The sequence below is a fragment of the Perognathus longimembris genome, chromosome 7 (assembly GCF_023159225.1).
Source record: "Perognathus longimembris pacificus isolate PPM17 chromosome 7, ASM2315922v1, whole genome shotgun sequence".
Lineage (NCBI taxonomy): Eukaryota > Metazoa > Chordata > Mammalia > Rodentia > Heteromyidae > Perognathus > Perognathus longimembris.
The window spans coordinates 7,138,643-7,164,802 of record NC_063167.1 but is presented as its reverse complement, the minus strand read 5'-3'; the positions used below and the strand labels follow the sequence as shown (position 1 = coordinate 7,164,802).

The 26,160-nt window shown below is 61.3% G+C and overlaps 1 protein-coding gene across 2 annotated transcripts in view; it reads right to left on the bottom strand.

Annotated features, from left to right (window-relative positions):
- Positions 1–4,481: 4,481 nt before the first annotated feature.
- Disp3 (dispatched RND transporter family member 3) overlaps positions 4,482–26,160 on the bottom strand; it is a 37,201-nt gene continuing 15,522 nt past the window's right edge. Inside the window, exons 3-21 of one of the 2 annotated variants that reach the window (XM_048349817.1) lie at positions 25,039–25,258; positions 20,474–20,610; positions 19,277–19,411; positions 18,542–18,702; positions 17,355–17,494; positions 15,814–15,917; positions 15,423–15,584; positions 13,400–13,561; positions 11,634–11,750; positions 11,123–11,259; positions 10,221–10,405; positions 8,282–8,412; positions 8,032–8,204; positions 7,732–7,858; positions 7,225–7,370; positions 6,376–6,535; positions 5,943–6,056; positions 5,575–5,741; positions 4,482–4,844 (exon numbers count right to left, since the gene is read on the bottom strand). In XM_048349817.1, coding sequence (XP_048205774.1) covers positions 4,482–4,844; positions 5,575–5,741; positions 5,943–6,056; positions 6,376–6,535; positions 7,225–7,370; positions 7,732–7,858; positions 8,032–8,204; positions 8,282–8,412; positions 10,221–10,405; positions 11,123–11,259; positions 11,634–11,750; positions 13,400–13,561; positions 15,423–15,584; positions 15,814–15,917; positions 17,355–17,494; positions 18,542–18,702; positions 19,277–19,411; positions 20,474–20,610; positions 25,039–25,258 — 3,041 coding nt within the window. Of the gene's footprint in view, positions 4,845–5,574; positions 5,742–5,942; positions 6,057–6,375; positions 6,536–7,224; positions 7,371–7,731; positions 7,859–8,031; positions 8,205–8,281; positions 8,413–10,220; positions 10,406–11,122; positions 11,260–11,633; positions 11,751–13,399; positions 13,562–15,422; positions 15,585–15,813; positions 15,918–17,354; positions 17,495–18,541; positions 18,703–19,276; positions 19,412–20,473; positions 20,611–25,038; positions 25,259–26,160 lie in introns of those variants that run through there. The other variant, XM_048349818.1, reaches the window with a different exon arrangement.

Here is a 26,160-nt window from a genome sequence, read left to right as displayed (position 1 = left end):
CTGTTGACACAGAGGCAGCGGGCGTGGCGTAGCGCGGTGCCAGTTCTGATCTGGGCCTGGTGTCCGGGTTCCTCAGCGGCCCCTGGCAAAGCACAGGGAACGGTGGCCTTCGCCACGGAACTTCAGTGGCCCAGGGACCCTGCTGGAGGTGCTGGCAAGTCTGTGCCCCCAGTGAAGCCCACGGGGTGGAGCCCTCCATGTGGGGGTGGCTGTCCCCCACCGCTCCCCACCCCTCCCTCACCCCTCCCCCACCCCGCCCCACCTCTCATGGTTTCCTGACCATCCCTGAGGGCCCCCCTGGCTTGTGGCCACGTGGCTCGGTCGTCCATCCTCAGGTGCCACCCACCACCTCTTCCGTCAGGTTGATCCAACCCCACGATCACCTGTTCATACAGCCGCACTCTGCGGTGCTGAGATTATGGCGGCAACATACAGCGTTTAGGGAAGGGGGGCACCATTCAGGGGGATGCCCGTCACACGGCTCCTTCAACGGAGTCTTCAGTTCTGGAGTTGACAGGCAGGGCTCCAGCCAGCGACTGCTGAGACAGTGCTGCGCAGCACACATCCCCAGACTCAGTGCTCCTCACGGCTAGCACCGGCTGCTGGGAGTCGGCCCAGACTGGGGGCGGCGGGGCCACGGGGTTCTCAACCTCCCGGAACGGCAAGGCTGAGAGGCCATGCCCGCCCCTGGAGGGACAGGGTCTTGTGCACACTTGCCACGTCCAGCGGGCAGCGGAGGTGTCAGTGCTGTGCCCATCCACAGGAGGACACAGAAGCGGGGGGGGGGGGCAGGGGGGAGGGGCAGGCCCTGCATAATGAAGAGCTTGGCCCGCACCCAGCCTGAGTGGGAGGAAGCTGATAACGAGGGCGATCACAAGGGCCGGGGCCGAAGCAAGCACCATCTCATGAAAACGCAAAGACCACGCGCTTTTCTGTTTACTGGACGAGCATGCGGGGAGAGGTAGGGATGTGATCCGCTTAGCACAGTGGGAGCAGAAGCGGAGGAAGTTTGGCCGCAGAGCCCAGTCCTGCCTCTTGCCCCGTGGGGCGGCCTGCTCATCTCCGTGGGTTGGGAAGGGCAGCAGGCAATGCCCTCCCCTTCACTCCAAGGGTTCTGATTGGGACCCCCCAGCTCCTGAGTAGAAAGGGGAACAGGAAGCCTGGGACTCCTCAGCTGCTGGGGGGGGGGCTCCCATCAGTGCACGTGGGGAGGGGGTGCACCTCCCTCTCCTTCCCTCCCTCTCTCTCCCCTGTAGCCAGAGTGAGCTCTGGAAGGAGCAAATGACAACCACCGCCCCTCCTGCTTGCACACAAGTCACCCAGATGACACAGCCCTGCAGGTGAAACCCGAGTGTGAGGTGATTGATAACAAAAGCCTCCCTCATTGCTCTCACCCGGACACACACAGGCTGCCCTGTTTCCCCCACCTTGCATTTTCCTCAGCATTGCATGGTGCGTGTGCAGGAAAAACGAGCAGATTCTCTCCCTGTCCCCTCTACCTGCCTGCCTCACCTCCCATTCCACATTAGTGGCAGTTTTTCCCTGGGGAGTGCGGAAGCCCCGCCCCCTTCCTTCCAGCTGTGCTGTGCACGTCCTGTCAATCAGATGGATGGAGGGAGGGGGGGTGTCCACAACACCCCCAGCCCTCGGGGGAAGACATCACAGCTGCAGCTGGCCAGGGCCATGTTTATCTGCAGGGTGAATTCTTAGATGTGAGATTGCTGAACGGGAAGGGTTTTACGATGATCGTGTGTGTGCACGCGCATGTGTGCACACGCGTGTGTGTCCTGGGGCTCGGATTCAGGCCAGTGCACTGTCCTTGAGCTTTCTCGTCACACAAGGCTGGTGCTCTCACAGGGAGGGCCACAGCTCCGCGGCTCGCTTTCTGGTGGTTAATTGGAGAGAGGAGTCTCATGGGCTTTCCTGCCCAGGCTGGTTTTGAACGGTGGCCCTTGGATGTCAGCCTCGGGAGTGGATTAGTGACAGCTTTGACAGTGCCCGCCACGTCGCGCGCCCCGATGGCGCCGGGTTACAACCTCTCCAGGCGATGCCCGAGCCTGGCCCTTCCATCTCCCAATCCCCTTGGTGGAAAGCAGGCTCCGCTTTAAAACCCCGCATGGGATCCCTGGCCCTCGCTCAGCATAACGCCCAGCTTTCTCGGGCGGGGTGGGGTGGACTTAGTCCTCTCTCGAGGCTGTCAGCTAGGCAGGGGGACAGGGAGGCCCCTGTGCTGGGGAGAGGGTGGGCGGCCCTCCCCAGGCTGGAAGAGCGAGCTCTCAATGACACTGGGCAGCTGGTGGGAGGGGCCGGACCCTGGAAGGCGGGAAGGCAAGGGGAGCCCTGAACCCCTCCTCCCCATGGGGCTGTGCCAACCAGGCCGCAGGGTGCCTGCCCACTGTGCCCCCCCAGTGAACGCGAGCCAGCTCATGAGGCTCAGCAAAGCTCATTAAGACCGGAGCCGGGGCACTGGGGCGTGCGGGCCATAAAGGACAGTCAAGGCTCTGCTCGGGGCCGGTGCCCCCGGGGACCCTGTGACACTGTCGCTCGCAAGAGATTTGTGGGCTGGTAGGCAGTGTGGCCCAATGTCACCTGCCCCTCCCCCGGCCCTGCAGAGCCTGGGGACAGGACAGGCGGTTTGGATGAGGAGAGGCGGGGGTGGAGCGGGGAGCCAGCGGGGAGGAGCTGAGCGGGGGCCACACAGACCTCGGGGAGCCCCGGCCATCCTGGGGGAGATGACAGGCTTGGGGGGCTGGCTGTCTCCACTGCACTCTGGAAAGGGGGCCAAAGGAAGGAAAAGGAGTTGCTCCCCAGGGTGGACCAGGCAGGGGCGCGTTGGGAGGGGCATCCTGTGGCTGCATACTAATGATATGTAAATAAGCCACCGCAGGTCTGAGGACCAGGGCTGGCCCCACACAAGGCTCCAGGGGGCCCAGGTCAGAGCCCAGGCTGAGCCCTGAGCAGCCCCTCCAGGGACCGGCACTGGGTAGGGGTGGGAGACCCTCGGCGCTCCTGGCCCGGCCTCCAAGGGCTCAGGCTTCAATGTACTGAGAAAGTTCCGGGGCTCCCTTCCCTTGCTTCTGCGCTTGAACGTGGCATCTCCTGACTTACCCATCGGCCTTTGAGCAGCTCCAGTGGGGCGCCGTGGGGTCGGGGGCTGAGGACCCCCGTGCCTGGCTCCACACTCCCCGGCCGTGAGTTAGGGGGTTCATCGCTCAGGCCTCGGTTCCCGGTGGATGAGGTGGTGGTGTGGGGGCCCACATGGTCCCCCATAGGAGCTGCCGCCCTGACCGTGGCTCTGGGTGTGTGTGTGGGGGGGGGGTGGTGGTTATGGGATAAAGGGTCTTTGAAGCTCCTATGATGAAGGTCAAGCCATTCAAGGCCTAATCACGTGACCCGCATCCCCTCTTAGAGGGGAGAGGACATGAGGACGCAGAGTCCGTGTCTACAACCCAACAGGCACCAAGGATAGGCGGGCCGGGCGGCCCCTCTGCCTGCGGCCGGAAGTGACCGGCCAGGCCCACACCTGGCGGGTGGGCGGGACATCCGCCTCGGGAGCCGCGAGGACACAGCACGGTCTGCGTGGTTCCCTGAGGAGGGCGTCCGGCCGCCAGGCGCCAGCCAGTGCCAGGGTCGCACCGACTCCTCACGACGGCTTGCCCCCGGCCTGCCGTGCCCCCCCCCACACGCAGGGAGCCGCCCGGGGTGGCAGGGGACGGTGGCACGCACCTGTCACGCAGCCACGGCCCCCGGTTATTTGCCTGCCCGCTGCCGTGTCAGGCGCCACGCCGGGCACTCGGAAGGCTCTGCGGGGCTGGATGGGCCCCGGAGAGACGAGTGTGTGCTAAGCCCCCCTCCCACGGCAGAGCCCCCCCCCACCCCCGGTTCCCACGAGGCTCCGGCTGGGCCCCGGTTGTTAGAACACGGTCGAGCCAGCCCCGCCTCAGACGCTCGCGTGAACACGGCGCTCTGCAGCCTCATCGCGCTTTAATGGGAACCATCCGCCGCGAGCGGCAGCAGGCACGGCCGGTCCCCCGCGGGCCCCCCAGACGCCCCCTCCCCCCCAGTCAGCGGCCGGCGGGGCCGGGGTTCGCGGCGGCCCCAGGGAAGGTCTTGGGGGAGCCCCCGAGGCTGGGGCGGGACATGCACAGCCCAGGGCGGGGTTCCTTGGTGCTCACTGTTGGGCCAGGGGGACCGCAGGCCCGCCCAGCACCCGCTGGGCTAAGCTGAGGGAGGGAGGGGCGGCAGGGTGCCCCCCTCCCGCTGTGCTCTTCTTGAAAGGCCGCCGGGAGGCCCGGGCCCCGAGGCGGCTCCGCGCTGCCCTCTCCCCGGCCACGGGATGTGGTGGTCGCGAGACGCCCACCCGGCAGCTTGGGGGGGCCCCGGGGCGCCCGGGCACAGGAGGGGGGCCGGTCCCTTCCACAGCGCTTTCACGCGCAGCTCAGGCTCTGGTGAGGAAAGGGCGTGGTCCACGCGGCGCGGGGCTATAGGGCGGCCCCGCTGGGCAGGGGGATCTTGTAGCCGCTGTGCAGGAGCGCGAGGCAGGCGCCCAGCCCCAGGGCCCCCGCCAGCAGCACGGCGCCCAGGGCCTTGAGGAAGGAAGTCCGGGAGCGGGTGAAGGAGCCGGGGGCCATGATGCCCAGCAGGGCGGTGCTCACGGTGAGCGTGTAGAGGATGGACACGCCCGTGTTGAGGGCCACGATCTTGCCGAACTTGGCAAAAGGGGCGATGATGCAGAAGAAGAGCGGCACGGTGGCGACCACGGTGGTGAGCGCGCTGGACACGATGGCCACGCCCACGTGCCGCACGGCCTCCAGGGTCCGCCACTGGCGCTGCGCGCGGGCGTCCTGGGGAGGACAGGGCGTGGCTGCGGCCGGGGCCCGCCTGGGGCGTCTGCGCACGCACCCCGGCCCGGCCTCACCCGCCGCTTGTGGGGGACGGCAGTGGCTCCCGTAAATGGGAGTCTTTCGACCTCACGTGGTGGAACGCGACTGACTTCGCTTGCACGTGTTTAGGAGTGTGTCCACATGAACACGCCTTGGGTCAGGGGCATGGTTGTGCGTGGGGCCTCAGGGTCTCGGCTGGGACCACCCACCCCCTGTAGAAGCCAGTGGGCGGGCCACGGGGAAGGGCCCCTGGCCCCTGGGCAGGCCGGTGGGCAGGACTCGGGAAGGGCCCCTGGCAGGCCGGTGGGTGGGCTGTGGGAAGGGCCCCTGGCTCCTGGGCAGGCCGGTGGGTGGGCCGTGGGAAGGGCCCCTGGCCCCTGGGCAGGTTGGTGGGCGGGACGCAGGAAGGGCCCCTGGCAGGCCGGTGGGTGGGCTGTGGGAAGGGCCCCTGGCCCCTGGGCAGGCCGGTGGGTGGGCTGTGGGAAGGGCCCCTGGCCCCTGGGCAGGCCGGTGGGTGGGCCGTGGGAAGGGCCCCTGGCTCCTGGGCAGGCCGGTGGGTGGGCCTTGGGTAGGGCCCAGGTTCCCTTTGGTCACTTGGGGAGTCACGGGGCTGCCAAAGGCCCCGCCACGCTGCTCAGAAGCGGACCCCAAGGCCCGCAGCTCAGCTTCCCCGCGGCCGGCGCGTGCTCACCTCGGCCTGGTGCGGCGGCAGGTTCTCCCCAGCCAGCAGGTAGCCTTCCACCAGGTGCACGCAGTAGTCCACCGAGGAGCCCACCAGGATGGACAGGGAGATGGCCTCCACCGCGCCCATCTCCCAGCCGCTCCAGTACATGATGGTCACCACCAGGCAGACGATGCCTGCCGGAGGGGGGGGGACCCGAGGGGAGGCACAGCTCGGACCCGGCCCGCTGCCACGGTCCTGGGACGAGCATGGCGACAGGAGGGCCCCGAGGGGAAGGGATGGCCTGAGCAGGGGCCATCAGAGGCTCACGGAAGCTGCCGGGGGGGTGCCCTCCCTCTTCCTGTCCCCCCGCCCGGCGCAGAGCCCCAGCCGCGTACCCAGGATGCTCAGGAGCACTGGCAGCAGGAGCAGCACGTGGGTGGTGAACACGGCCACCGCGGCCACACAGATGAGCAGGGAGAGGACCAGGCCGTAGAGGGCGCTCTGCACACCTGCACGCGGGAGAAGGGGCCTCAGGGGGCGGAGGAGGAGCACGGAGCCCGCAGCGCCCCCGGTCTTGGCCGGGCAGAGGCTGTGCGGGTGCCCGGCCCGTGGTGGGTCATCTGGGGCTCCACACGGGCCAGGTCCCCGGCACAGGGCCTGGCAAGGACTCCTGAGCGATGGCTCCCCGGGCTGCGGCTGGCCAGACGGCCCCTGCGGGAGGGGAACCGGGCCCTGCTCCCCAGGGCTCGCGAGGACGGAGGACCGCGTGGGCCTGCGTGGCCTGGGCCGGCTGGCGGGGCGCGTGGCTGGCGTGGGGAGGCTGCTCACCTATGATCTCCATGAAGATCTGCTTCCAGTGCTCACAGGTCTGGAAGCCTCGGCGCAGGGCCGAGCCCTCGGGGAAGGTCTGCAGCTGCTGCCGCAGGAAGCCCTCCCAGCGCAGGTAGTCCGCGTAGGTTTGGAAGGAGGCCTTGCCCTTGTACGTGGTCTGCAGGGGACAAGAGCCCGTGAGATGGCTGGGGCTGTGGGCTGCTGGCCTTCCCCGGGGGGGGGGGGGTCCCACTGCGCTGGGGCGTGGTGGTGGGCAAGGGGTGAGTGTCCCTGGTGCTCACCAGCTAGGCCCCACCAAGAACTTTTATTTTGTCAGTGATGGGGCTTGAACTCGGGGCCTGAGCTAGCACTGCCGCTGTGGGCCACAGCTACACCTCGAGTTTTCTGGTGGTTACTTGGAGGTCAGAGTCTCACGGACTTTCCTGCCCAGCCTGGCTTTGAACTGTGACCCTCAGCTCTCGGCCTCCTGAAGAGCTGGGATTACGGGCGTGAGCTACCAGCGCCCAGCACGTTTTTTTGGTCAGTCACGGGGCTTAACAATAGTGCTCTTCCACTTGGAGCCACAGCGCCACGGCCCAGAACATTCTTAATGTGGTTATGGGTTCAAAGACTGTGAAGATGGTGCGTCTTTACAGCGTGTCGGCTTCACTACCAAGAACAAACGACGAAGAAGAAAAGCTTGCCAGAGGCTTTTGGCCTGGGTTTACTGAGGACCGGGGGTTACGGGACCAGCCCCCCATCTGGCCGCAGTGGCTCTGTAGCTGCGGGCAACTTGAGGGCCAGGAGCAGAGGCGCCCCTCATCCAGAGCGAGTGCTTCGTGGCGCGCCGCGAGGCCCGGGGCTCACCGACTCGAAGGCCATGGAGATCCACTGCACGCGGCCCTCCTTGACGCCCACCGCCCCGTGGGACAGCTGCCCGGGCAGCAGGTTGGGCTCCGGCAGCTCCTTGCACTCGGGGTGCAACATCTGCAGGAAGGAGGAGAGGCTGTAGCCTGCGGAGAGAGGAGAACACGCGCTGGGGCCAGACAGCGGCCTCCCGGGCTTCACACCTGCACCCCCTCGCCTGCCTCCCCGCCCCCCGGAAACGCGCACAACCCTCGGCCCTGCCCCTGCCAACCCCACCTCTGCCACTGGGCGGAGATGATGACGGACGCCTCCCCCTCCCCAGGGGCCTCCTGGGCATGACCTCGGGTCATCTAAACGTGCACCCGCGTGGCACGGCCCCTGCTCTCCAGGAACACGCCCCCGGTCACACGCCCGGTGAGCCCGCCCTAATCCGCGGAGGCCCAGAATGCCCGGCGTCACCCCTCCCCCGTCCCTCGCGGGCGGTGCCCGGGCGCCCCGCCCACTCACCCGAGGGCAGGCACTGCGCGCCGCCCGGCTTCACCAGCTCCGAGTTGCCCGCGATGGCTTTGCAGAGGCGACACAGGTGCCCGATTTCTTTGAAGAGGTCAAAGCTGCTGTCGTAGATGACGCTGCCCTTTCCCAAGGAGACACAGCCGGCCCAGGCCCCTCGGTGAGACGGGGGCCCGGGTCCCACGGCGCCCCTCTCCTGCCCTCTCCCCCCGCCCCACCCAGCACCTGCCTCCCCCTCCCCCTGGGCTCTCAGCCCCCGTCCGGGCGTGTGCACTCGCACTACGTGGGCACACCCACCGGGTCCCCGATCACGTGGTTGTCCGCCTGCCGGGTGCGGTTAATGCCGACGATGCCGAAGACCACGAAGACCATGGCCCCCGTGTCCACCAGGGGCCGCACGGCCGGCTTCCCGCAGCCTGTGTTCACGCAGGGGTTGAAGCCGAAGGTGGCGGAGAGGCGGGCCTTGGGCACTGCGGGGGGCGACAGCCGTCAGGGGGGCAGGGCGGGGGGCGGGGCGGGCCGGGCCCCGCGAGGTGCCCGCCGGTACCTTTCTCGCTCGGCACGAAGAAGAAGCCTTTGGTGGGCCCGTCCGGGCTGGAGCTGAGCAGGCAGCCGGGAGGCGCCAGGCACACGCGCCCATGGAAGGGGGGCCGGTGCGACTGCGCGAAGTACAGCTTCCTGCGGGGGCAAGGAGGCCGGGGCTGAGGGCCGGGGAGCCCCGGAACCGCGGGGATTTGGTCTCTGCCAGGGGCGGGGGACGCCTGTCCTCGGCCTGCGCTGCCCAGATGAACGCCCTGACCCTGGCTCTCGGGGTCGGCAGCGGTCCGGGAGGGGCCCGCGGCCAGCCGTGTGTTCCTGCCATGTGGCACCGGGAGAATCAAGGAGCCACAAGGCCGATGAACGCGAGGGTTCCACGGCCTTCGGCTCGCAGACCACGGGGCCGGGGACAGCTCAGAGCTCTTTCTAGAATGTCTAAAATGTCTGATGACTCCTAGCCGCTGCTGCGTCACGGGGAGGACAGGGAAACCTGTGCCCAGAGATGAGGCGGGTCTGGTGGACGGGACCCAGCGGGCGGCCGTGTGTGCGCGGGGCCCCGCTGCCGCCTGACCCGCCGTGACGCTGCAGCCGCCCCGGCGGCCAGGAGGCCCCGGCCCAGACACCATCTCAAGAAAGTAAGCGCGATGGACGCTTGCTCTGGCAGAGGGGGCGCTGGGAGGGAGGGAGGGCGTGTGCACTGTGATAGGCACGGCTGCCGTCTTGGCCCCTAGAGCGCTATGGGGAGGAGGGGAGGGGCGGGTGGTGGTGTGGGGGGAGAGGAGGAGGAGGGGAGGGGCAGGTGGTGGTGTGGGGGGGGGAGGAGGAGGGGAGGGGCGGGTGGTGGTGTGGGGGAGAGGAGGAGGAGGGGAGGGGCGGGTGGTGGTGTGGGGGGAGAGGAGGAGGAGGGGAGGGGCGGGGTGGTGGTGTGGGGGGGGGAGGAGGAGGGGAGGGGCGGGTGGTGGTGTGGGGGAGAGGAGGAGGAGGGGAGGGGTGGGTGGTGGTGTGGGGGAGAGGAGGAGGAGGGGAGGGGCGGGTGGTGGTGTGGGGGAGAGGGGCAATTGGTGGTGGGGAGGAGGGGCAAGTGGTGGTGTGGGGGGAGGGGAGGAGGAGAAGGGCAGGTGGTGGCGTGGGGGGGAGGGGGGGAGGGGCAAGTGGTGGGGAGGAGGGGTGGGGCGGGTGGGGGAGGGGCGGGTGGGGGGGAGAGGAGGAGGGGAGGGGCGGGGTGGTGGTGTGGGGGGAGGGGAGGAGTGGAGGGGTGGGTGGTGGTGTGGGGGAGGGGAGGGGCGGTGGTGGTATGGGGGGATGGGTGGGTGGTGGTATGGGGGGAGGGGCGGATGGTGGTGTGGGGGGCGAGGAGGGGAGAGGTGGTGGTGGTATGGGGGAGGGGCGGATGGTGGTGTGGGGGGCGAGGAGGGGAGAGGTGGTGGTGGTATGGGGGAGGGGCGGGGTGGTGGTGTGGGGGGGAGGAGGGGAGAGGTGGTGGTGGTATGGGGGAGGGGCGGGTGGTGGTGTGGGGGGGGGAGGAGGGGAGGGGCGGGTGGTGGTGTGTGTGTCACGGACATCTCAGGCCTGTTGTCTGTGACAATGTCCCAGTCCTCAGCCCTGGGCACAGAGACATCCAACAGGTGTGTGGCAGTGGACAGAGGTTTCCAGAAGGTTCCCGCAGGCTTTTTACGTGAAAAAGCGGGAGGGCGGGGGAGAGGAGCGAAAGTGAGTGGAGAGGAGGGGAGAGGGGAGGGAAGGAGGGGGGAGAGGAGAGAGGAGAGGGGGAAGAGAGACGAAGGAGGAGGGAGGAGGAGGAAAGGGATGGGAGGGGAAGAGAAAGAGCAGGGAAGGGGAAAAGGAAAGAGGAGGGGAGGGAGGAGGAGGAAAAGGAGGACGGAGAGTAAGGTACGGGGGCCGAGGGAGAGAGGGGAGGCCGAGAGGAGGCGGGGGGGGGGGGGCGTTACCGGGTGTGCTGCTGCTCCGTGGCGGCCACGTAGAAGCTGAAGTCGCTCCTCCAGCCCCGCCTGGCGTCGCAGGCCACGGTCGTCAGCATCCACCTGCGGGAGGGGCTCGCCGCCTGGAGCAGCCCTACTGTAGACATACAAGCGGTCAGCTTCCTGGTGAAGTCACCAAAAGGCGCTCTATACACCTGAGCAGTGGGTTGACAGAGACAAGACAGGTGGCTCGGGGAGGCCTCTGGCCGCGGCCGTCCCCGCCCTCCCGGGACACGCTGCCTTGTCCCCGCCCCCGGCGGGGGGGGCAGAGTCGGGGGGAGGCTCAGGAGGCCGGGGCTCCAGCCTCTCTGAAAGCCATTCCCCAGCGGGGCTTCGGACAAGGCAATGACCCGACCCAGGAGGCCAAGCCTGGGCTCTAGCAGGGGGTGACCTACTGGGGAGTGGGGGGGGGGACAGGCAACCACCAGCCGCCCGGGCCTTTCCCGGGGTGGTGGCCCAGGGTCACCGCCCCCAGAGGGACGTGGCGAGGAAAGGAAGGCGGCCGGTCCCTGGGAGGGGCCTCCGCCTGGGCCGCTCCAGGAGATCTGGCTCTGGAGGCTGCAGCCGCTGCCCCCTGAGCTCGGAACTATGTCCCCGGCGTCGGTGTCACACACCGCACGGGCCTTACCTCGTGTACCTCCAGCCGTTTCACAGACAAGGAAACTGAGGCTCAGAGAGTTTAAATAACCTAATTCCCCACCCACACGAGGCCAAGCCAGGACTGGACCCCAGGCCCGGCTGACCCAGAGGCCCAAGCGGTCAGCACCCTGCAGCCCCTGTGGTAGACCTGGCTCCATCCTCAGGGCTGCCATTCCCCCCCAGGGGGGCAGGGCCCGCCCGTGCGGCCTGGGGTCGGGGTAGCCCCGGCTCACCTGGAAGGAGGGCACCTCGCCATCCCCGGGGGACACGGCCTGCCAGGGTGCGGGAAGGGTGGCGTTGAGGGAGAGCCTGTAGACAGCTGGGCGGCCCTTCGCCTTGGCTGTGGAGACGTACACGGTGCCAGCCGAGTCTAGGGATGGGGGAGGGAGAGGAGGAGTGAGTAGGCACCCTGCCATCCCCCATCCTCCCATGCCCCCCAGCCCTCACCTCCAGGGCTGGTTCAGTTCCTGTGCTACGTGCATGGTAGCGGGCTATGGGGGTGGCAGTGGTGAGGGAGGTGGGGGGGAGGAGGTGATGGGGGAGAGGAGGTGATGGTGGGGGTGACTGCCATGGATGAGGAGATGGATACCACTGGTGATCACCAGGCTGCTGGTGTGAAACAGCTGTGAGGTTGGGTCGTGGGGTGACTGTCTCATGGGGGTCACTCCCCAGCACTCATCATCCCAAGCCCTGCTTGGATGGAGAGTCCGGGAGGGTTGGCGGGGGGCTCAGGACCCCACTCACCCTGCGTGGGGGCCTCGGGCCGGCTGGCCCAGGGGATGCCCGAGCCTCCTCGCCTTTTCTTCTCCAGGGAAGTGCGGATGTTGTTCTGCAGGCTGTGAGGCTTCTCCTGGAACAGACCTGCCCCCCACGTCAAGTCAGCACAGCGGGGTGTACCCGGCCAGGCCTGGAGCCCCCCCCCCACATCAAGTCAGCACAGCAGGGGACACCCGGCCGGCCTGGCCGGCAAAGGGCAGAGGCCGGGAGGGGACCGAGTCGGTCTGAAGGAGACTGGACAGAACTGAAGCGCGTCACACACCCAACTGTGTCCTTGAAAGGCACAGCTAGGGGGTCATCCACTCTTTCTACGTGTGGTTCTGGGGTTTGAACTCAGGGCCGTGTGCTCTTTTTAGCGCTTTCTCTCAAGGCTGGCCTTCTACCGCTTGAACCACAGCTCCACTTCTGGTCTTTTGCTTGTTAACTGGAGCTCAGAGTCTCACGGACTTTCCCGTCTGGGCTCAGATCTCAGCCTCCACAGGTGTGAGCCATGGGTGCAGGGCCCCCTCGTTTTCCAAACCCCGTCCCTGTGGTGACGGCCCACCTCCCACCACGGGGCTGCAGAGTCAAATGGCCCTGCCGCACGGCCGTCCCCGTGCCTGGCACGCGGTCGAGCACCAGAGTGGGCAGCGATGACAGGCGGGCGACGCCCGGCCGGGCCATGCACTGTGCACTGGGTCTTAGCAGTGAGCGTGAGACACTTCATGGACTCACTGTACACCTCAGGGCGGTCCCGGGAGACGGCCGCTCCTGAGCACCCCGGGCCAAGGAGAGGCCGGTGACGCGGCACAGAGGCGGGGCGGGCGGCCGGGGTGGGTCTGGGCTTCCCGGCTGTCACAGGCGGAGCCGGGGCTGGTTTCCCGTGTCCCCCGGGGCACCGGTGCCAGCAGGGAAGGGTTCTGGGGGAGATTCTATTTGCAAGGGGCTTTGGGCACCTCTCTGGGTTGCAGCCGCTTTTCACGCGTTTGGTTAATGCCACGCCCGAGGGGAAGGCCGGGTAAATCCAAGCTCTACCCCAACCAGGCGCAGGCGACGAGAAGTGGCCTCTGACTTGCTTCCACCTGCCCTCCCAAGCGCAGGCAGCCGCTACGGCAAGGCCTGGCACAGGAGCTCCACCTCCACATCCCGTGCAGATCAAAGCACCCGAGAGCCTCCGCACGCCACTGCTGTCTCCTTGGGGCTGCCCCCCCCCCCAATCAGCTGCCACCGGGCTCTAATCCACACCCACCTAGCCTCCACCCAGCCAGGACTCCCTCTCAGCACCTCTTTCCTTGAATCCTGGCTCCTCTCCCTAACCCCTCACTTCACCCCACCTAGCCGGACCTCGCTCCTGAAGACCCCTCTCTCTGACCTAGCCCTGCTCTCCCCTACCCTCAGCGCTCTGAGCCAAGCTAAGGCCTTCCCTTCCAGCCTAACTCCTCTCTGCCCAGCCCTTCCAGCCTAACTCCTTCCTGACCCCCAAGTGTCAGTTTAGACGTGGCCTCCCCCAGAAAGCTTGCCCCGAGAGCTGGCGCCCTGCCCTTCCCCTGCCAAGGCTTGCATCTGTGACAGTGGCCCAGCGCCGGTCGGCACATGAACTCGCCGAGCTCCAGGGTCCTGTCTCTCCCGCCCACCGCGTCTTCCCAGAGCCGGCACCCAGCGGGCACCCAGGAAGTCCTGCGCTTGATAAAACAGGGGGGCCTCAGGAGCAGAGGTTACACAGTGACAGCCAGACACCAGAGGGTGGGGTCTACCTGAGCAGGTGATGCAGGAGATGCCCTCTGCGCTCAGGTTGTACTTGAGGTCCAGCAGCACCTGGATGTTGGTGTCAGGCCGGAAGAGCAGTGGGGCCCGGCTAGCGGGGCGCAGCCGGCTGGCAAACACCAGAGACAGGATGAGGATGGAGACGAAGAGCCCTGAGAAGAGGGAGGCCGTGCTAGCCTGGCGGGGCCGGGGCCCCGCGCAGATCTGCAGTGGGGCCGGGTCCCGGCAGTGCCCAGTCTGTGGCTGACACTCGCTAGCGACAGCTCTTCCAGGGCCAGGACCATGTGGTCATGTGCAGAGTTCTGGGTTTGGCTTTAAGCTACAAGCTGACATTTGTCCACAAGAGCCTAGCGGTATCTGAGGGCATGGACCAGTTCATGAGAACCTGGACCACCACCCTCCCCCTCCCCAGTCTGCTACTGAGTACAAAGACAAGGGCCAATGGCAACGCCTCATGCTTCCTGGCACCTCCCACATTCACCTACCGGGGCCAATGGCAATGCCTCATGCTTCCTGGCACCTCCCACATCCACCTACCGGGGCCAATGGCAATGCCTCATGCTTCCTGGAACCTCCCACATCCACCTACCAAGGCCAATGGCAATGCCTCATGGTTCCTGACACCTCCCACATCCACCTACCGGGGCCAATGGCAATGCCTCATGGTTCCTGACACCTCCCACATCCACCTACTGGGGCCAGTGGCAATGCCTCATGGTTCTGGCACCTCCCACATCCACTTACCGGGGCCAATGGCAACACCTCATGCTTCCTGGCACCTCCCACATCCACCTACCAAGGCCAATGGCAATGCCGCATGGTTCCTGGCACCTCCCACATCCACCTAGCAGGCTAAAACCTTCATCCTAAGGATGCACTGTTAGACACAATCCTTTTTTTCTTTTGTGCCAGTACTAGGGCATGAACTCAGGGCTTCATGCCCTCCTCTAGCTTTTTCTGTTTGAGGATGGAGCTCTACCACTTGAGCCATATCTCCACTTCCAGTTTTGGTAATTACTGATAAGAATCTCATAGACTTTTCTGCCCAGGCTGGTTTCAAACCTCAATCCTCAGCCTCCTGAGTAGCTAGGATTACAGGCCTGAGCCACTGGCACCTGGCTAGACATAGTAGTTTTTTCTTTTTGTGTGTGAGCTGGTATAATGCATATGGAAGACTTGTGTTCTACCTGATGACATGCCAGCCTTGCTACCGCTTATACAACAGGAGACTGAGAGCACCTCTGAGTCACTGTGCGTAGCAGGACTGGGGTTCAGAGCCAGCCAGGCTGAGGCTGAGTCAGCATCTGAGGCAGGACTGGGGTTCAGAGCCAGCCAGGCTGAGGCTGAGTCACCGCACGTGGCAGGATTGGGGTTCAGGGCCAGCCAGGCTGAGGCTGAGTCACCGTGCGTGGCAGGACTGGGGTTCAGGGCCAGCCAGGCTGAGGCTGAGTCACCGTGCATGGCAGGACTGGGGTTCAGGGCCAGCCAGGCTGAGGCTGAGTCACCGCACGTGGCAGGACTGGGGTTCAGGGCCAGCCAGGCTGAGGCTGAGTCAGCATCTGAGGCAGGATTGGGGTTCAGAGCCAGCCAGGCTGAGGCTGAGTCACCATGCATGGCAGGATTGGGGTTCAGGGCCAGCCAGGCTGAGGCCGAGTCACCGCGCGTGGCAGGACTGGGGTTCAGGGCCAGCCAGGCTGAGGCCGAGTCACCGCGCGTGGCAGGACTGGGGTTCAGGGCCAGCCAGGCTGTAGACGCTGAAGCCTGACTGCGAGCACATTGCTCTCCTGAGCCCTGCCCAACCCCCATCAGATGCCTGGCAAGTGGCAGCTGCAACAGGGCCAGAGCCTCCTCCACAGGAAGGAGAGGGTCCAGCATGAAGGAGGCGGCCGGGCCTCCAGCCTCCATGTCACCTCCAGGCGCGGGGCCTCCGGCGTCGGCATGCTTAGGCCCCGCGTGGCCCCGCCCCGCCCACCCCCGGTGCCGTACGGCCAGGAAGGGGGTGGATGCGCTTACCCACGACCACCCAGCGGCTCTTGACGGCTGACCACAGGGCCCAGTGGTGCAGCAGCTCCTGCAGCTGTGCGAGCAGCGGCCCCCGGCTGCCTCCGCTGGAGGCCGGCTGCAGGCCCTCGGGGGGCACCGACACCAGCGCCACGTCGCCCAGCTCCAGAGACACTGCCAGGCAGGGTGGAAGAGCGGCCTGTCGGCCCATCGGAGCCTTCTGGGCCCCTGCCCGATCCAGGGAAGCCCGAGGGCTGGGTGAGGCCCCCTCCCCCGCCCCCGGGTTCCCTCCCCTTTCCACCACCTCAGCCAGCCCTGCCCTGGGACGGGGTGGGGGTGGGGGTGTCCCACAAACCCTGCTGGCCAGGGTGGCTCCTGCGGGGGCAGCCGGCCTGGCTCTCACCTGGCCCCTCGTCCACACTCAGCAAGGGGAGGTCATCGTCCAGGTAGGGCACGGGGCCCGGGGCAGGCCCGCCCCCCGGGAAGCGGCCGCACCTCTGGTGACACCTGTGGATTGCAGGGAGAGGCGTGAGATGGGGTCCCAGGCCCCTGGGTCGCCGCCATCTCACTGGAGACAACGTGGACAGCAGGCCGCAGCCACTGCCACCAGGGTCATCGACCCTCCGGGAGACAATGGTGACAGCAGACATTGCCCAGGGCGCGGTGGTGACACAGAGCGGCCCCTCTCGGCTGCCACGTGACAGCCGTTAATGGCCGCAGGAGCCAGCAGGAGCCGCGGGGGCTGCAGGGGGGGAGGGGGGTCCTGGGGAGCAGCAGGACCCAGCTCGTGTTAGCACAACTAACACTTGTGAGCATGGGTGTTTTACACAGGTGACAGCCTGTCCTTGTGACCCTTGCACAGTGATCACATCTACTTTACAAGAAAGGAACAGAGAGGCTGAGTGACCGGCCCAAGGCTGCACAGAGGCCAAGAGAAGGGATGGGTATTGGAGCCTTCGGAGTTGCCCATAAAGACTAACGTGCCCCACCAGGCTCTGGGAAAGTTGTGCCCAGGCGGGGGTCTCTGCAGGGATTATGAACAGGTGCCCTTCCATCAAGACACTTCAGTATCATGACACTGTCCTTAATTTCTTTTTTGTCAGTCTCAGGGCTTGAACTCAGGGCCTAGGGGCTGTCCATGAGCTCCTTTGCTCAAGGCTAATGCTCTGCCACTTTGAGCCACAGCTCCACTTTTTCTGATATTTTTCCCCTCCTAGTAGTTAATTGGAGAAAAGAGTCTCATGGACTTTCCTGCCTGGGTTGGGTTTGAACCACAATCCTTCAGATCTCAGCCTCCTGAGTAGTTAGGATCACAGGCGAGAGCCTCTGGTGCCCGGCCCTAAAAACAGTTTTAATGCCCGCAATGGAGACAGCGGGTGACCCTGCGCAGTGCCCAACCTGTGCCACCGGTGACACACGGACCCCAAAGGGACACTGTGCTCACCCTCACAGGCCAAGGTGGGCGCTCAGCTCCTCCGGCCCCCCTCTTGGTTCAGCAGGCGAGTGGGTGTATTGTGCACCCCCAAATCCCACCGGCCAAGGTCTCTGTGTGCCTTGCCCCGAGCCCAGCGACCCGAGAGTTGGCAACACCGCTCAGGCCTCCGGGTCCCGGGCTGCCTGGCCCATGGTCTCCACCTGGAGACGGCCTTGGTAAGTGGGCCCCTGGGTGGCGCTGGGGCAGCAGCGGGACCCCCAGCAAGCTCCCCATGAACGGTGGCCCCGGGGAAGCCAGCAGTGCCATCTGGGTAATGGGCACGGGAAGGACCAGGCCCCCGGTGCTGTGCCCACTTCCTGGCAGTCAGATGGCCACAGAGGCTGACTGCTGGGCCCCAGCGTCGCCTTCTGAGGCCGGGGCACACGGCAGGCACTGGCTGGGAGACTGGGCCGGTGGCCCGAAGGCCCGCTGTTGTCTGTGCGGACCGCGAGGGGGCGCAGGTGGCTCACCTGGCCTGGCAGGAGCTCTCCAGGGGTGCCAGGTAGAGGCTCCAGAGGCCCAGGGCGGCGGGCATGGTGACGAGCACGGCCAGCCAGCAGCAGGACACGATGAGAGCCATGAACAGCCCGAAGTCGTGCACGGCCGGGATCTAGAGCCGGGAGGGGACGGGCACTGGTCAGCCTGGCATCCCCGCGGCCAGGGAGGGCCGAGACCCCCGCTGTCAGGTGGGGCCCAGGCCCCTGCACACCAGCTTAGCCCAGGAAGGCACCGGGAGCCAAGGGCTGGTGCCAGGCATAGCAGCGGAGGATGTGCTCCTTCCTAAGAGTTGCAGCCCCAGCTACCTAAAGCTCCGGCCACCTAGAGTACCGGTTACCTACGACCCGGCTAGAGCCCCCGCTACCTGAAATCCCAGCCGGAACAGCATCTGGCCCAGCCAAAGCGCACAGTGGAGGCTGTAAGAGGAACCCAGGAAGCTATACCCATTTGACCAGCCACAGGTTAGTGATGTACCACACAGAAATGGGGAGCGGGGGACAGGAGTCCCAGAATTCCCACAGGGACTGGCCCCAGGTCACGGCAGACAGAAAGCCATAGGCAACAAGCAGACAAGCCTGCAGTCTTTGTTAAACACCTTCATCGTCATCTCACTCCATTTCCAGGATAATCCCCAAGGGAGGAAGCACCTAAGCTTTTTGCTTGCATGTGTGGCCCAGGTCTACCTGTCTCAAAGGCGTGTCTTTCAGACTCGCAGCACCAAGTGCTTGTTCTGCAGGAGCACAGGCCGGAGAGAGGAGGCCAGGGTGAGGGGTGGAAACATGGCACGAAGAGGGCGGAGGAAGAGCTGTGGGCTGGGGGTGAGACTGTGCCAGGCTCACCACGTGCCAGCTGTGTGACCTGAAGTCACTCTACGTCCCCGGCCCTCAGTGTCAATGGTCTTGGGTTATGACATTAAGTAGGAAAGGGCTAGGGACGCGGTCCAATGCCCAGGCAGAGGGAGACAGTACTGGAGAGCAGCAGTAAGGAAGACGGCTTGCAGGAGCGTTGCTTGCCCACCGGTTAGGTTCTGGTGAGGGAGATTCATAAGCACAGTGGACTCCAGAGGAATGGCGGGCGCCTGGAGGCAGGGGCTGGAGACCACGGGGTGCCAGCCATGCGTGGGCCGGCGGGGAGGCAGGCCAGGCCGAGGGGCCCTCACCTGGGAGAAGACGTTGGCTGCGTAGGCGGCGGCCGTGGTGAGGGAGGTGAAGAAGGTGGCTTTGCCCGCCGTCTGGATGGTGTGGATCATGCGTAGCTGCGGGTCTTCCAGGTGTGCCGCCTGGCGGTAGGTGTTGATGAATACAAAGACGTCGTCCACTCCTGGGGGAGGGAGTTGGGGCCAGAGGGCAGGTGAGCTCAGGCCCCCCACCTCTGGGCAGCCTCCGCAGGGCAGGGCAGGGCAGAGCAGGCTCCAGGAGAGTCCAGTGTACAAAGAGCCGCAGCTCAGGGCTCAGGAGTCTCAGCCCCACCCACTAACCATGCTTCTTGGCTAGCCACACCCACAAGTCTAAGCCACACCCACCCAGCTCCTTGGTCCCACCCATAGAGCCAAGCCTTACCCATCATGCTCTTGGGCAGGCCATAGCCACTCTAAGCCCAGGCCCCACCCACACGTCTAAGCCCCACCCATCCAGCTCCTTGGCCTCATTCATCCTTTCCTCCTAGCCCTCGCCTGCTTTCCCTTTTGCCTGCCGTCCTAGGGCCTTCACTTCCGCCCAGCATCCTTGCTTGTTCTTTGCCCATCAAAAGGCCAGGCATCTCCCACTCAAATTTTAACCCCCATACTCCAAGCTCCCCAGGCCCGAGAGGGCCTTTGTAGAAGCCCAGCGCTGCATCCAGGGAGAAGCCCTTGGGACGGAAGGGGCCAAGTGCCCCGGGAAGGCCTACAACTCACCAATGCCCACGATCACGAAGGCAGCCACTCCATTGAGGATGCCCAGGTACTGGATGCCGAAGACCACGTGGTAGAGAAAGAGGGCCACCAGGCAGCTGAGGCCAATGCTGGCGATCCCAAAGAAAGACAGGAACACTGGGCAGGGCAAGAGGTACAGGGGTGATGGGGATCACTTGATATCCCTGCCCCTGGCCGGCCTTGCCCCAAGTCTCCTTGCCCTGGGCCCCTCCACAACTCGGTCTATTCTCAGTGCGGGTACAGAGCAATTCTCAGTTCTCCATGTCAGCAGGAGGCCCGAGTGGCAGACAAAACCACCTGGCCAGTCAGGTGGACTAGGGAACTCACCTTTGAGGTGGAACTTACCTTGAGTGCTAGCACGGAACGAAACCTACACCATGTGCCCCAGATGACCAGAGGTTCCTCAGGAAGGAGCCATGTCTGTCAGTTTACCACTGAGTCCTGGCACCTGACAGCATCGGACACAGAACTGGTGCCCAGGTGACATTTGCTGCATGGAGGACTGCATACCCTTTCCAGTGTTTTTTTTTTTTTTTCTGATCCTAGGGCTTGAACTCAGGGCCTGGGCACTGTCCCCAAGCTTCTTTGTGCTCAAGGCTAGTTGTCTACTACTTGAGTTGCAGTGCCACTTCCAGTCTTTTTTGAGTGGTTTATTGAAGAGTCTAACAGACATTCCTGCCTAGACTGGCTTTGAACTCAGATCCTCGGATCTCAGCCTCCCAAGAAGCTAGGATGACAGGTGCGAGCCACAGGTGCTCCACTCTTTTCCAGTTTTGAAGGCATCACCATGTCTGACCAACTTGGGCAACAGGGCACACCTGCTGTGCGTGGACAGTAGTGAGCAGTGGCTCGTGGGCACGGAGACTGGAGATGCGGGGAGAAGGGCAGCTAATATGAGATATGAAACAGGCTACGGCCCAGATAACCACAGCCCAGATTCTGATGTCCCTGGTTCCCCAACCCCAGGCTCTCAAAGGGAGAAAAATGATCCCAGAGCGAAAGGTCAAGCTGAGAGGTCCTGGGGGGGTGGGGTTCTTGGGGACGACCCCACCTGCCTTGGGACTTCTGTTACCCACACCACAGAGCCGCCACTCTGTCACAGGCCAGATCAGAGAACATGCCGGCACTCCCGAGAAGCAGGCTTTGGCCGGCCAGCAGGAGAGGAGGGGCTGGGCCTACCTGAGCAGGAGGTGAGGATGTAGACCAGGGCAGCGATGCAGCTGCTGCTGATGAAGGCCAGGAGCATGTCGTTGTTGAAGGTCCTGCGCACCTCGTAGTCGAAGAGGTCTGTTCCGCCATAGAGGACCTGGACTTTGCTGGGAGGAGAAGGGACATGAGGAGAGGACATGGGGGGGGAGGAAGGCCGGGGGGGCCAGGAGCTCCCCCTTCACCTCAGCTAGACACCCAAGTCATCCGGTGGCTTCTCACAGTCAGGCCAGGCACAGGCAAACCAAGCGGGATTTCTGGGTACAGCAGAACCTCTCATGTTTTCTAACTCGCCCCAGTGATTCAGAACTACTGTTCTACTCAGATAACAATGATTTCTATGTCGACTTCCAGCTGCTGATTACCCACAGCAAAATTTAAATTCTAATTGGCTTCTTCCAGATTCCATTTCACATTCCTGTTCTTCTCATGATTGCAAGCTATTTTCCTTTCTTTTTTTTTTTGCCAGTCCTGGGGCTTGAACTCAGGGCCTGAGCACTGTCCCTGAGCTTCTTTTTCCTCAAGGCTAGCACTGTATCACTTGAGCCATGGTGCCACTTCTGTTTTGTTTCTGTTTGTGTGGTACTAAAGAACCAAACCCAGGGCTTCATGCATGCTAGGTAAGCACTCTACCACTAAGCTACCTTCCCTGCCCCTTCCTTTGTTGCTGTTGTTAGTCATGGGGCTTGAACTCAGTGCCTCAGCTTTTCGCTCAAGGCTAGGGCTCTACTATCTTGAGCCATAGCACCACTTCTGGTTTTCTAGTAGTTAACTGGAGATAAGAGTCTCACAGACTTTCCTGCCTGGGCTGGCTTCCAACCCCAATCCTTAGATCTCAGCCTCCTGAGTAGCTAGGATGACAGGTGTGAGCCACCGGTGCCTGGATTAAAAGCTATTTTTAATAGAAAAACAAACTGTGCTTTAAAAAGCGAACAAGAGCAACACCTGATTCTGTTGAAGGAGTAACAGGATGAGATCTAAATTGTACTTCTTACTGGAACCAAGAGAAATGTGAGAAAACATATGGAAGACAACACAGGACACCAGAGAACAAAGGATCATGGTCCCTGAGAGAGATGGGACAACGCGGGTCGCTGATTACCCTGGCTTAGCGTCTCAGCCGCATTTCCTATTCTCAGTGTAGCTCAACATATGGCTTTTAGATTCTCCAAAAAGGCTGAGAACTTCCAAACTCGACAAAAACTATGAACCTATTGACTCAAGAAGCTTGAAGAATGAACTCCAAAGACACAGGAAAGAAACAACAAGTACAATTGCGAACACCTTAAACTGTTCAAAAAGTTGACCACGAGAGCATCTTGGAAGCAGTATGAGGGAGGAGCACATCACATACAGAGGATCCAAGAGGAGGATGGCAGCAGACTTCCCATGGAAACAATGCAGGCTGGAGAACAATGGAGCAATGCCCTTCCATCCTGGGAGAAGACTGCCAACCCAGCATTCCAGATCCAGCAAAAGTATATAAAGGAAGAGACAACATCAGCTATACACTAATTCCCTAGTAAACTAGATAAAATGGAACACTTCTTGATTCATAATAGGAGGCCAGAATTACCATGGTACCACAGCGAGGCAAGAAAAGCATAGTCCAATGTCTATCATGAACGTGTTATACAAGCACGGAATACAAACACTCTAACACTTCATGAGAAGGACAATACAATGTGATTAAGGGGACATGCCCCAGGAAGAAACAATTTGATGCGATTTACTGTTCAAAAAAAAAAAAAAGAATTACTAATTCTCTCTTTGGATTCAGAATAAGTATTAGAAAAAAAATCAAATATTCATAATTGCTTAAAAAAATAGCCCATCAAATTAGGAACAGAATGATGCTCCCTTAGCCTGAGAAAAGACACTAAGAATCCCATACACTTCTTGTTTTATTATCTTTAAGCAGCTGCACAAAGGAGTTGCTGTTTAACAAAGCAGTTTATGAATACAGTACATCTTGATCAATGTCGCCCCTTTCACCATTCTCCCCACCCCACATACTGCTTTTAGAACAGGGTACACACTCTCATCACAGCTGTTTGGTATCGTACTGGGGTGCTATCCAGTGCAATCGGACAAGAAAGAAAAAGAACTGACATGTGTCTGAATCAGAAAGAAGCAAGACTGTCTTTGTTAGTGAAACACAGGATTATGGCTGAAAACCAAGCATAAGAAAAGACTCCATCAACATTTCTATAGGCTATCCAAACTCCATCGTAATTGGTGTGTGTAAGATGAGAGAGGAGACTGTAGACAAAAAAAAAAAATCACTGAGGAAGAATCTCCACAATGATGTAGAGCTACACAAAGAGTCAGATGCAAATTCTTAACAAAAAGGCAGAACTTTAACATTAAAAGCTCAGACATTAAATGGCAGGGAGATTAGACACAGTAAAACCTAGAAAAGAGCACTGAAGACAGATGGGACTTGGTGATAAGAGTTAACATTTGTGTAATTACAGCCATAAAAGGAGAGAACACAGAGAAAACAGAATCAGAAGCAATATTTGAAGTGGTACAAGCCAGGAAGTTCTACAACTGATTAGACATCAACCTATAGATCAATCTCTGTGGTTGAGGCTGATCAAAGACAAAGAAAACCACAATACAGTAAAACTAGTGAAACGGAAGAGATGACAAAGAGGAATCTTAAAGCCAGAGGAAAAACAACCATTCAAAAAGAGTTACGGGCTGACTTCACTACAGAAACAATGGAAGTCCAAGGGCAGTGGGACAGCCCCTTTAAAATATTCAAAGAAACTAGTTGCCCATTTATCTAACTCTGCACCAGCAAAATCAACTGCAAAATGGAGGTGTTTTCTAGTTAAACAAAACAGGGAATTTACCACCGGTAAGCCTGCACTGAAAGAATTCTACAGACACATGAAACTGTAGAAAGTAATGAGCAATAGGGAAAGGTAAGCATGTGAGTAAATATGGATAAGACTACGTGCAATAACATAACATCGTAGGGGGGTTTAAGTATATATAGAACTAACACGCAGGATAAAAATACAAGAGGCAGACAAACAATAAAAGCAGTGTTCTAAGACTTCTAGCTTTATCAGGGAAACGGTGAGAGTAGTGGCGTGTATAATTCTGTATTAAGTCCAGGTGCACGTCTTCATTTCTTGGGTCACTAACAGAGGAATGGAAAGGGTTTTGTTAATCAAAAGAAGGCACTAAAATCGGAGCCCTGTCTGTCAGGATTGCTATGAAGTGCTAGGGGGAAGGGACGGGAGTGATTGGTTTTTCCCCTAAGGGCAGTGAGTGGTTTAACGCTGCAGCTGAACATCTCCACAGTGATAATTCCTATCAGAAACTTCGAGGAGCCTTCCACAGTCGGTCACTCTCAGCTACCTTCCCTACAAACTCATTCGTTCGTTCTTTGTTCGTTCGTTCCTCAGACAAACCCCTACTAAAGCCCGGCACAGTGGTAAGGCTAGAACTACAGAAATGAGCCAGAAACAATCCCAGATCCCAGTGATGGAAAATAACTAGAACAGAAAGCATTCATCTACCTCCCCTCCCCTGTGACAGCCATATCTTAGAACTGTCCTTCTGCTGACCCTGTTGAATCATCTCCCCTATCCTATCTTCCTTGACAAACGCGTTCACTGGTTTTGGAAGAGGGCGGAGACCAAGGGCACGTCTGGTGCTGATGCCCCTGGTGGACACGAATGCTGTGGAGACTCTGAAACTCTCTACTCAACATGGCTTTCCCAGCTGCCTTCATCTCACCCATGTCCATCTGCCCCACCTGACTTCACTTTCTCTGCCTAATGTCTAAAGGGACCCTAGTTGTAAGGGGGAGGGAGGGTTCCATTTCCTCTTCAGCCAGGCTGAAGCTCGAGACCTGGTTGCCCTTCCCAGATTTTCTTCCCACATAAAACCCGTTGGACTGTTGAGTTAGCCTTTCTTCTCCTTTTCTTTTCTTATATCCAGTACATAATTCACTTTGGGACAGAATATAAAATTAGACCTTTCTCAAACTTTAACATGTAATGTTAGCTTAGGGTTCTGATTTGTGGTGATGACAGGTAGGCACAACCATGCATAGCTAGACTCTCTCCTTTTATTGTTCCACTGACACCTGAAGTTAATAACTTACCCAGTGTCTCCTTAGACACTTGAGACAGAGAGGAGCTCCTTGTCTCCTGTCTAGAAATCTTTCCAGAAAGCACCATCTCAGGAGAAAATCAATACATAAGGCCTGTAGGGCAAGAGTTCAGGAGCTCCCTCACTCCCTCCAAGCTGTCATGTTCAGGAAGCATAAGCACTGATCAAGGGAAGGGCTTTACAGAGAGACAGCAAGAATGTATCTCACTTGGCCCCTGATTTGGCAAGAAAGACTTCCCGGGGGTAGAAAACACTGTAGGAAAGGGGATCTTGGGCGTACGATCTCAAGGCACCTAGGGGACCTTGAGTGAATGATCAGGAGGCACCTGGAACCCAATTTCCCACAGCAGCTACAGCTCACACACAGGGACAGGACCCCATGAGGGTGTGGCAGGACTTCCTACCTGGTAGACTGCTTGGCCAGCATGGCCACATATGTGACCACGAAGCTCTGAAACTTGGCCCGTTGCTCCTCCCAGCGATCATCCACAGAATAGTAGTTGGGCAGAGGTGCCCCAAACAGGATCTCACTACGCAGGAGGGAGCTCTTCAGATTGTCTGCGGAGAGGCCCTCATCCACATACCAGTAGAACTCCGGGTGAGTCATAGCTAACTCTAGGGAGCCTGTTGGCAGGGGGTAAAGAGCTCAACAAGTAGCAGCCACCAGCCCTACCAGGACCTCATCCCTCTTCAAAGTTCTTGCTCAAGCTTCCGGGAATGAGGGGGGGGGGGGGACGGGACACCTAAAGAGGTAGGGATAGCTTCCAGAACCTACAGCTCTCAGAAGAGCAATCCCCAATTGCTCTGTTTGAATCCCAATTAATTCCAGGGCTCAGGCTATGCAGTCCTGCAGCTCTATCCCCAGTCCCTGCCTCATGGGATTCTGCCTCCCTACATGGTCCCTTATGAGTGTATCCAACCTCCACAGACATTCCTCTGGCTCTACTTTGCTCTTCCTCATTCAATTCATGCTTCAACCTGTCTCTTCCATCTTGTGTGTGTGCGTGTGCGGGCACGCGTGTGTGTACTGGGGCTTGAACTCAAGGCCTGGGCGCTGTCCCTGAGCTTTTTCCTTTTTTTTGGCCAGTCCTGGGCCTTGGACTCAGGGCCTGAGCACTGTCCCTGGCTTCTTCCCGCTCAAGGCTAGCACTACTCTGCCACCTGAGCCACAGCGCCCCTTCTGGCCGTTTTCCATATATGTGGTGCTGGGGAATCGAACCGAGAGCTTCATGTGTAGGAGGCAAGCACTCTTGCCAGTAGGCCATATTCCCAGCCCGTCCCTGAGCTTTTTGTACTCATCCTGTCTCTTCCACCTTCCGTGTGTGTGTGTGTGTGTGTGTACTGGGGCTCGAACTCAAGGCCTGGGCGCTGTCCCTGAGCTTTTTGTACTCAAGGCTGGCGACCTACCACTTGAGCCACAACCTGGCTTTTTTTTTTGGTAGTTAATTGGAGATAGGAGTTCATGGACTTTGCTGCCTGGGCTGGCTTCGAACCTCCATCCCGAGATCTCGACCAGTGGCTCCCTC